The 10,663-nt window shown below is 57.1% G+C and overlaps 1 protein-coding gene and 1 long non-coding RNA gene across 9 annotated transcripts in view; one reads left to right on the forward strand and one right to left on the reverse strand.

The window, feature by feature from the left end:
- GRIN1 (glutamate ionotropic receptor NMDA type subunit 1) overlaps positions 1-899 on the reverse strand; it is a 24,026-nt gene extending 23,127 nt beyond the window's left edge. For 5 of the 8 annotated variants that reach the window (XM_059410237.1, XM_059410234.1, XM_059410235.1 and 2 more), the window contains exon 1: positions 171-899. In XM_059410237.1, coding sequence (XP_059266220.1) covers positions 171-428 — 258 coding nt within the window. In that variant the 5' untranslated portion in view covers positions 429-899. The remainder of the gene's footprint in view (positions 1-170) is intronic. The other 3 variants (XM_059410240.1, XM_059410238.1, XM_059410239.1) reach the window with 2 other exon arrangements.
- LOC132024210 (uncharacterized) overlaps positions 1-6,315 on the forward strand; it is an 8,690-nt gene extending 2,375 nt beyond the window's left edge. Inside the window, exons 2-4 of the long non-coding RNA XR_009406192.1 lie at positions 1,607-1,776; positions 2,372-2,533; positions 3,120-6,315. This is a non-coding gene — a long non-coding RNA (uncharacterized LOC132024210). The remainder of the gene's footprint in view (positions 1-1,606; positions 1,777-2,371; positions 2,534-3,119) is intronic.
- Positions 6,316-10,663: the final 4,348 nt, after the last annotated feature.

Below are 10,663 nucleotides of genomic sequence, written 5' to 3' on the forward strand. Positions count from 1 at the left end.
CCAGCTGGCATAGGGGTCCTCTCCTAAGAGGGCTAGGAAGGGGTGGGATGAAACTGGGACAGGGGGAGGGACAGCGGGGGGAGGAGGGAGGAAGGTGGGAGGGCGGGGGGGGGGGGGAGGGGGGGGCGGAGGGGGGGGGGGGGGGGCCCCGGGGGGGGGGGGGTGGGCACCTGGCTGGAGATGAGGTCCTCGCACACCGACAGGGCCATCTGGATGGCGTTGGGCTTGTGGGTGACAGAGGTGGCATTGAGCTGGATCTTCCAGGAGCCATGCCGCTTGTTGGCCTGGTTCACGGCCTCACGGAACATCTGCTCGTGCTTCCGCGTGCTCAGCACAGCTCCAATGTTGACGATCTTGGGGTCGCAGGCGGCGCGGGCAAAGGAGCAGGAGAAGAGCAGGGCGAGTGTCAGCAGTCGCATGGTGCACATGGGCTCCGGGGAGGGCCCTAGCTCTGGGCAGCGCGGACACGGGGCCCTCGGCGCATCCCCAGCGGGGTGTCCCGGCCGTCCTGCGCGCGCCCGGTCCCGCGGGCTGGGGACGACGCCACGTCTTCCCGCGGAGCCGCAGTGCCCCGGGGTCTGCGGGAGGGAAGAGGGCCCCGGAGCCGACGGCCGCGGGGCTCGGGGCGGCGCGCGGCGGGTCCCACGCCGGGCGGAGCGGCTGGCGCTGTCCGCGGTGCTGAAGCGGGTCCCGGCGCGGCTCCAGGCGCCCGGCGCGGGCAGGACGCCGCAGTCGGCGGCTCCTCCGCGGGCTTCGCTGGTCCTGGTCCTGGTCCTGGTCCTGGTCCTGGTCCTGGTCCCGGCGCTGCGGCGACCGCGACAGCTGCGGAGCCGCGAGCGGGGCCGGCGTCTCCTGCTCCGCCCGCCGCCCCCGCTTCCCAATACGGAGGGGCGCCTCCCGCGCCGGAGTGTGCGCCTGCGTTGGTGCGAGCATTTACGAGAGCGCGGGGAGGGGGGGGCTGGGCGCGAGCGTGCGTGTGCGCGCAGGTGTGTTTGGAGGGGTCGCTGGACCGTGGGCCGCAGGGAGATGAGTTCACAGAGGTTCGTGGGGCTCCTGTCACTGCAGCTGCCTGGCATGTCTTTTAACATGACCAAATGTGTCCTGGCAGTTTGTGTGTGTGTGTGTGTGTGTGTACACGCGTGTGCACGAGTCTTCACGCATAGTCAACGATATTTCGGGGCCTGATTCTGCTGGCCAGAGACCTGGGGGTGTGGAGAGGCCCTAAGCCATGCCTCTGGGGGAGGGACTGTGAGACTCCCCTCTCCAAAAGGCTCAAAAATGAGGGAGAAACCCCATCTGCCTGGCCATGGGATTTGGACCCCCCCCCCCCGAGGGTTGAGAAAAATAGAAAGGGTGACAGTGGCTGCCTCCCACGTTGACCTGGATCTTCCAGGAGAGTCTGGGGGTCTGGACCCAAATCCGTTATGGAGAAGCCAAGGCCAGAGGGAGTTGTGTTTGTAGTGGATACGACCAAGGTTAGACATCAGAAAGCGCTTGTTCTGGTGAGGTGTGCGCCAGGGTAGATGTCCCATACCCCTGCTTCTACTCTTTCCCCACCCCCTCTCCTCATTCACTCCCAGCCCCCACTCCTCTTGCCCCTTTCCAGAACCTCCCTCGTCGCTCTCACCGTCAGGATCCTAATTCTTTGTCCCTACACCCCCGGAGAGTGCTTCACTTCCCTAACTCAAAGGATGGCTGAAGCTCCGCCCCTGCCAGTGACATCACTGTTTCCAATAGCAACTGAGGATTCTGCAAACCCAACTGCAAAAGCCCCCGGTAAGGATAAAGCAGGGCCATCCCCACACCAAAGTGATGTTCTGAGCAGTAGAGAGGGGAGACACCCTTCCCTGCCTCCCTGTGGTTCTCACCAGCAGGCTGACGCGCCCCCCCCCCCCCCGAGTCAAACACAGACACCCAGGGACATCCCTGGTTCTGAGAGGCAGGGGCTTGGCTCTTGGGATGCTCCCTTTCTCAACCCCTTGTCTCTCAATGTGAGGGAATCACTGCTGCGGGGCTAACTGATCCACAGCCTGCCATGGCCCCCCACCCTGCTCCAGGATTGAGGTCCACTGTGGAAGCAGCACCAATCTTAGACACACTTACTCCCCCGTGGGCTCACAGAAGGATCTGTTGGTGGGTGCTTGGGAGCCCAGAGCCAGCCTCACTCCACAGGGTCTGTGTCTGGTCTCCAAACTTCTGTGGCCTGTGGCCTGTGGCCTGTGTCCGGTCAGAGCTTGGAGGCTGTGTGGGTGAAGGAAGACTGGCCGCCAGCTCCGTGTGGCCCAGACAGCTCCAGAACACTTGGGAGGGAAAGAATTCAGCAGGGGCTGCAGCCCGAAAGCCTGCCCCCCCATCCCTCTCCATTTGCTAGGTGGGTGCTGCAGCAGCTCCTGCAAGCCCTGGAAAGGCCGTTTCTAAATATCCAGAGCTCCGAGAGCTGATTTTCACAGGCTGGGAGATTCAGGCTGGCTATGGCGGAAGCAGTTACACCCAGGAAATCATCAAAGCCTGCAAACCAGTGCTTATTCTGAGGGTGAGTTAGCCAGCACACCACCACCTCCCCTAGGTGGCCGATGCTCTTGCTTTTGTCCTGAGCCCCAGGTGTACCTTCCAAGCATTCAGGGATAGTGGGGGGAGGCTGTGACTCCCCGCCAGACCTCGGCCCCCTCCTCTGAGTGTGTCTCTCCTGGGACCTGCCCTCCATTTTACTCTGTGGCCTTCTCCCAAGGGAGGGGTGCAGCCATAGAGGGCCTGGGCCTTGCTGTGCCCCGATATAACAGATGAACCTGCCTGGACTTGGACCCCTCTGAATCCACTTTAGCCAATTCTGTCGGGAGGACTCAGGGGCCTGGGGCGGTGCCACTGGCCTGGGTGGAGAGGGAGGCCCGGGTGTCCTCCAGGCCTTCCCCTGGGGAGGTGCTCCTGTGGAGGGAGCTGCACCCCACTGCCAGCCCCCCAACCAGCTCCAGAAGGCACTGTCAGTCACAGGCCCAGTCCTCCTAAGCCTCAGTCGATTGGCAGGCTGGCTGAGGAGTTGTCACAAAACCCAAGCAGACCACTCAAGGTTCTTGCCTGGGATTCTGGCTGGATCGGAAGCTGGATCTCCATCCTCTCTGCAGATGCCACTCTGAGAACTGGGGTCAAGAGCCACTTGTGGACACATTCTGCCAAGCGGCGACCCGTCCAAGAGGAGGACGATGACGCCAGGGGGTAGGGTGCAGAAGCTTTGCAGGCCCCTTGGCCATGGCCAGCCCAAGGCCCAGAGGACGGGCCTGCCTCTGGTGTTCACCTGCGGCGAAGGCCTGCCTCCACATTAGGACTGGGGAAACAGGACCGACTGTCAGACGTGGACCGGGTGGCGTCAGGCTTTCTGTGCCCGGATCGTGGAGGCCTGAGGACCTTCAGAGTCCTGCTTCAGACACCAGTGAGGCTAGCTTGTTTGCTCTCGTGCTGATTCCCCTCGCCCACCTTGACCCACCTGGTTCTACTGCCTGCCTCCGGCACCACAAGGTCCCTCCTGTCCCTGTTCCCGCCCTCTCAGACTCGCCAAGTCCTACTTTCCCCAAAGGCCACCTTCCCAACATCACAAAGTCCCCCACAGACCCCACTGTGGACAAGACCGAGCATTTAGTTCATGCGGCGGATGTTTGCTGAGCAGCTGCTACATTCTGGGCACTGCCCCAAGGGCTGGGGGTACCACAGTGGAGGACTTAGCAGGTACCTTAGGCCATGAGATGCAGCAGGAGGAGGAGGAATCAGACTGCGAGGTCAGAGTGATGGTGCCATGTGCTGGTTTTCACGTCTGTGATCGCACTGATAGGCGTCCCCTCAAGGGGGCCCGATGCTTCTCCCCTTGACTATGGACTGGACTTGGCGACTTTCCTACTGAATGGAATGTGGCAGAAGGGATGGTGTGTGGCGTCCGAGGTTAGGGTTAGAAAGGGGAGCGTCCGTCTGGCGCTGTCTCTGGCCGTCTGCTCCGGGGCAGGCCAGCCGACCGGCATGCCGGGAGGAGAGTGGGCAGTCCTGGGAGAGGCCAGCGAGCAGCGCAACCCACGCCAGGAGCCTCCTGCCCATGGCCAGCCCCGACTTGGAGACTCCAAAGGCCCTCCGGCCCCTGCAGAGCGTTCACATGACCACGTTCCTGGTTAACTTGCTGGTGGTCATGTCACGGGAGACCTTGAGCCTGAACTACCCTGTCCAGCTGCTCGAGAATTCCTGACCACAGAAACTGTGACGAACAATGAATGTTTATTGTAGTTTCAGATGCCAAGTTTTCGGATAACTCGTTATGCAGCAACAGATGACTAGTCAATAGCGGTTGTTTCTCTAGGTTCCTCCTCCCCTAAAAGACGTCTGAGGAGACATCTGAATGAAGAGGGAATGGAGGCCAGGCAGCCGTCTGAGCAAAGTGTTCCTGGGAATGGCAAGTGCAAAGGTTCTCGGGTGGAAATGTGGCAGCGGGAGTGGGGGAACCCCGATCGGGGAAGCCAGAGAGGCGATCGGCCAGATCCTGGGGGACCGAGTAGGCCATGAGGAAGCCTTCAGCCTTACTTTAAGTGAGCTGAGACGCCATTGGAGAGATTAGATCAGGAGAGTAACACAATTCAGTTTTGTTTTTTTTTTTTTTAAAGATGTTATTTATTTGACAGATCACAAGCAGGCAGAGAGGCAGGCGGGGTGGGGAGGAAGCAGGCTCCCCGCTGAGCAGGGAGCCCGATGCGGGGCTCGATCCCAGGACCCTGGGATCATGACCTGCGCCGAAGGCAGAAGCTTAACCCACGGAGCCCCCCGGGCGCCCCTCAGCTTGTTTTTTAGAAAGGATCCCTTGGCTGCTATGTGGAGAACTAGCGACCAGCCAGTACATTACGGGATCACCCCTGGGCCGGTGACAGCCAGCGGGTGACAGACGTGGAGCGAGGCAGGTGGGCCACGAGGTCCTTGTCCGCGGTGGTACCGCTGACTGAGAATGGAAAGGGGCAGGCCCACAGGTCCTCTGAAGTAAGAATCAAGACTTTAATATTTGTATAGTTTCCACTAAGCACTGCTAGAGAGTCTCCAGATTCGGATGGGCTGTTTGTCTTTCCCTTCAGTGAGACACGGTTTCCCTCGCGAATAATTCTTCTTTGATTTACTGCGTATGTGGGAGCCCGTCATTTCATTTTCAAATATTTGGACATTTTCCTGGTATTGATTTTTGCTGTAATTTCAGCGTGGCCAGAGCACACACACACGGAGACTTGTCTTCTGGTCCATAATATGGTTTTTCCTGGTGACTGTCCTATAGAGACTAGTGGGAACTGTGTGCCCTCGATAGTTCTCTGTGTGGGGCGAGTGTTCTAATAAACGTGAACGCGGCTCACTGGGGTTCTGATTAGGTCTCCCGGGTCCCTCAGGCCAGTGAGCCTTCTCACACACTTGCTGGCCTCACGTGGGTTTTCTCTCGGGAGGCGTCCATTCAGGCCTGTTGCCCATCTGAACTGGGTTAATTTTCTTCTTAGTACTGAGCTGTAGGAGCTCTTCACACATTCTGGATAAGTCTTGTATTAGATACATGTTTTGCAAGTATTTTCTCCAAGCCTCTTGTGTTTTCATTTCTTAGCATCATCTTCAAAGTGCAGGAGTTTTAAACATTTTGGTAAAGGGGCACCTGGTGGCTCAGTGGGTTAAGTGTCTGCCTTCAGCTCAGGTTATGGTCTCAGGCTCCTGGGATCGAGCCCCGTGTCAGGCTCTCTGCTAGGTGGGGAGCCTGCTCCCCCCACCCCCTCTCTGCCTGCCTCTCTGCCTGCTTCTGATCTCTATCTGTCAAATAAATAAATAAAATCTTTTTTAAAAATTTGTATGTGACTACAAAGGACCCAAAACAAACTTGGAAAAGAATGTTGTTAGAAGCCTCACCCTAGTGGATTTCAAAACTTCGTGAAGATGTGTCGTGAGGACACTGTGGTCTGGGCACGAACACACAGATCAGTGCTCCAGAATCGAGGTTCTAGAAATAACCTTTTCACTCAGGCCTGTTGATTTCCTCCCTGCCTGCCTGCCTCCCTTCCTGTCTGTCTTCTTTCCTTCTTTCTAATATGTATGTATTTGAGAGAGAGAGCGGGCGGGGGGCAAGGACAGAGGTAGAGTCTCCCGCAGAACCCTGCTGCGTGTGGGGCTCCACCTCAGGACCCGACATCAGACCCAAGCTGAAACCAAGAGCCAGACTCAACAGACTGAGCCCCCCATAGGTGGCCCAGGCCACCTGATGTTTTGTTTTTTTTTTTTAAAGATCTATTTATTTATTTGATAGACAAATCATAAGGAGGCAGAGAGAGGAGGAAGCAGGCTCCCTGCTGAGCGGAGAGCCCGATGCGGGGCTCGATCCCAGGACCCTGAGACCATGACCTGAGCCGAAGGCAGAGGCTTAACCCACTGAGCCCCCCAGGCATCCCGCCTGTCTGCCTTTAAAACATCAGGTGGTTGGACGCCTGGGTGGTTCAGTGGGTTAAAGCCTCTGCCTTCGGCTCAGGTCATGATCTCAGGGTCCTGGGATCGAGCCCCGCGTCGGGCTCTCCGCTCAGCAGGGAGCCTGCTTCCCCCTCTCTCTCTGCCTGCCTCTCTGCCTACGTGTGATCTCTGTCTGTCAAATAAATAAAATCTTTTAAAAAAAGAAAAAAAGATACACACGTCAGTTTCTGCTACGACCTGATAAAGACCGCACTGACTTTAGAGATTAACTTCTGGGAAATGAGCTTCACGGTACCGAGCCTTCGGGTCCATTTACTCAGCAACGTTTTGTAGATTTTAATGCACAGGTTTTGCACTTATTTTGTTAAATTGATTCTTTAAATATTTATTCTCTTTGATGAAATTATGAATGGAATTGTTTCCTTAATTTTGTTTCTGGCCTAGTTCACTGCTAATATATAGAAATAAAATGGACTTTGGAGCATGGATCTTTCCAAACCCACTCACTCACTCAGCAGTGCCGCAGCGCCTGAGCACCTCCCCCAGGGCCGCGCTGGCGATTAGCAGGCTGCTCTCCTTCCTTTCCCGTCTGGAGGCCTTTCTTTTCTTGCCCGAGTGAACTAGACAAAAGCTCCTTGCCTTGTTCCCACTTTTCCAAGGGAAGCATTTTGTCTTTCACTGTTAAGTGCGATGTGAGCTGTGGGTTTTGGAAGCTGGAGGAAGCTGAAGGAATCCTTATGAATGGATGTTGGGTCGTGTCGAATTTTTTTTTTTTAAGATTTTATTTATTTATTTGACAGACAGAGATCACAAGTAGGCAGAGAGGCAGGCAGAGAGAGAGAGGGGGAAGCAGGCTCCCCGCTGAGCAGAGAGTCTGACTCGGGCCTTGATCCCAGGACCCTGAGATCATGACCTGAGCTGAAGGCAGACGCTTAACCCACTGGACCACCCAGGTGCCCCTCAAAATGCTTTTTCTGCATCTATTGAGATGACAGGGTAGTTTTGTACCTAATTTTACTAATATAGTACATAACATTAACTTTTGGATGTTAAACCAACCTTACATTCCTGGGATAAATCCTACTTGGTCACAACGTACAATCCTTTTTATATGTTGCTGAATTGTTTGCTAATGTTTTGTAAAGAACTTTTGAATTATATTATAGACATCAGCTTGTAGCTTCTTATGATATCTTTGTCTCGTTTTGGTATCAGGTTAATGCTGGCCTCATAGAATGAACTGGGGAGTGTTTCCTCGATTACTATTTTCTGAAAAAGTTTGTGAAGAATTCGGGTTAATTGTTCTTTAAATTTTTGGTATGATTCACCAGTACAAGGCTAGACTTTCTGGGTGGGGGGATGGAGAACAGAGGAAGGTTTTCAAGTCACTATTCCAATTTCCTTACAGACATACTCATATTTTCTGTTTCTTCTTGCATCAGATAGAAGTTTTGGAAATATGTATCTTTTTAAGAATGTGTCCATTTCAGAGGCGCCTGGGTGGCTCAGTGGTTAAGCATCTGCCTTCCACTCTGGTCATGATCCCAGAGTCCTGGAATCGAGCCCCACATCAGGCTCCTTGCTTGGCGAGAAGCCTGGTTCTCCTTCTCCTACTCCCCCTGCTTGTGTGCTCTCTCTCGCTGTGTGTCAAATAAATAATTTCTTTTTAAAAAGATTTTGCTCTTGGCTTCAACGTACAGCCTGTTGGGCCAGCAGCAGCAGCACCCCTGGGGAGATGCGGGCAGGTCAGAACCCCAGAGTAGTCAAAGTCTGCATTCTAAGAAGATCTGCAGGTGTCTCCCAGCACACAAGGGTCCCCTAAACACAGGCATGGGGCCCTTGGTTTGCTTTTCTGGTATCTTTCTGCCACCCGGAGCCTTTCTTGTTGATTTTCTCCTACAGCAATCTGTCCTCTGGTGGATGGGACACCTGCTTGAATCTCTCCGGGCATTTAACCCCACTGACCCGGCTTCTGAGCCTGGCTTCCTGGGGTCCTGCTCTCGTGGCTGACGCGGGTCTCTCTCTCCCAGCCGCTGCTGTCCTTCACCAGAGTCTGCCTCGGCCGAACCCTCCTGGGTCAGGAGTGGGCTAGGCTTTCCCAGGCGCTGCTGGCAGCCTGTCTGCTGGTGAGGAGAGACTGCCGGGCAGTCTCTCCCCCCGCTGTACAGGCTGTAGGACCTCTGGGGCAGTGGGGGGCAGCTGCCTGAGGCTGCCCAGTCCCGAAAGGCTAGGGTGAAGGGGTGTGATGCACATGGAGCTGAGCAGTCAAGGACTTGCCGCCCAGCCGCGGGGAGTGCGGTCAGCACACAACCCCAGCCAGCAGCCCCATGGCCAGCCGACTGCGCCCTCCCCATCCTATCCAGTGCTGAAGCCCAACAGCTTTCCCGTGTGCCAACTCCACCCAGAGAACCCCTGCTGGGAGGGGTCTGGGAACGTGGGCCCTCAGATGGGGCCTGGGGTCTGGGTTGGGCCCGGCTGGTGCTGAGCACACTCACGTCTGACAGGGAGATAAGGAGCACCCGGGGGCCAGGAGCAGCCACTGACTGCCAGGTGGGGCCTCCGGTCACTTACACAGACCGTCTCATCCTCTGCAGGGGGGCTGGAAAGAGCCCAAGCCTGAGGACTCAGGACAGCCAGACCTCAAGGACCGTTAGCTGCAGCCAGGGTCAGAAGCCTGGGTGGGAAGCCAGCGGCCCCACACTTAGGATGCAGATGCCCCAGAAGCTGGACACCCGGACTCGTCTAACCCTTCTGAGCCTGCGGACTCGGCCGCATCCGCCCCTCCTCTCCTGAGGGAGACGTCTGGCCTCCTCCCCTGAGATCATAACTCAGAAACCTCTTCCCCGTGAGGTCCTTGCTGGGTGGAGTCCAGCGGAAGCCAGCCGGTCTGGTCTGCACCCGACTAAGGAGCCCTAAGATCCTGTCAGCAATGGGAGGGGAGCTGGGGTCAGGATGTGGGAGGTGCCCGGGGTGTCCGACAAGGGACGCAGGATCACCAGAGGCAGGATTCTGCCCTTGGGAGCTTCCTCCCGAGATGCTGGATTCGAACCTTCACAGGGACTCTCAGGACTAGGCTGGGACTCGCCAGGAGACGTGAAATGGAGAAGCCACTACTGTCACAGCAGAACAAAGACAGGACAGGAAACACAGGGGAGCTGGCACGCTGGGAACGGATGAGGGGGCCTTCAGAGACCCAGACGTGAACCCCAGACGCGAGGGCCACCAGCTCTGGCAGGGTCCCCGTGACCAGCTGACTGGCTATATAGAGTTTGGGGCCCTAGGGGGTGAGTCACACAGACCGGAACTACGGAAGGCCGCCATGCCAGCGACTGCGGGCTCGTGTCCCAGAGAAACATCACCAGAGCCTGCACAGAGACACCAGTGAGAGTTAACTCCAGGCAGAGAAGAACATGGCTCTGCAGAACTCAGAACAGGAATGGTCAGGAAACTTCTAAATACTGAGAACTGGAAGGATGAAAGGTTCTAAGCTAAAACTGTGGGCAGGAAGGAAGAAAAGGGACTGAAGACCCCAACTAGGAGCTTGGACTCTCACCCCATACGCTTCGGGATGCTCCCTCCACAGGTCCCACAGTCAGACAGGGACCTGGGAAGAGCCGCCTCTCCCCCAGCAGACAGGCCTGGCCCAGGGCGAGGAGCCAGGCACCAAAAACCGCCCCTGCCTCAGGCTGCAGAGGGAAGGGGAGTCACCACGCCCGCTCCCACACTGCCCGCTCCCACACTGTCCCCGGCCAGCATGACCTCGTCTCCACCTGGGCCCGCCCTGTCTGGTGCTGGGACAGCCCTGGGCTGGGGTCCTGACCTCGGGCTGTGGCCTGGGAACCCAGGCCTCCAGGACAGGCCCAGGCTAAGGAGGGGGGACCTCGCACTTTAAAAGGACTGTCACTGTGATAACCAACGTGGTGACAATGACTTTCTATCGGGTCACACCACGGCAGTGGTGCGAGCCTGGGTGAAACTCCAGCGGGGATTTCCAGTCTCGCTCAGCCTGGATGAGGAACAGGCCAGGAGCCTACGCCTTGACACACCGGACTGCAAACCCCAGACCCGAGAGAGAAGACACAGGAGATTCCACCAGGGCGGGGACTCTCCCAGTGTCCCCGCGGCCAAGGAGCTGCCCGCTCCCTCCTCCTCTAGCAGCTGAACCTTGTCAGGGCCCAGCCCCCACCCTCCCACCAGCTCCAGCCCACACACA

This window comes from Mustela nigripes, chromosome 9 (assembly GCF_022355385.1).
Source record: "Mustela nigripes isolate SB6536 chromosome 9, MUSNIG.SB6536, whole genome shotgun sequence".
In the NCBI taxonomy this organism is placed as follows: domain Eukaryota; kingdom Metazoa; phylum Chordata; class Mammalia; order Carnivora; family Mustelidae; genus Mustela; species Mustela nigripes.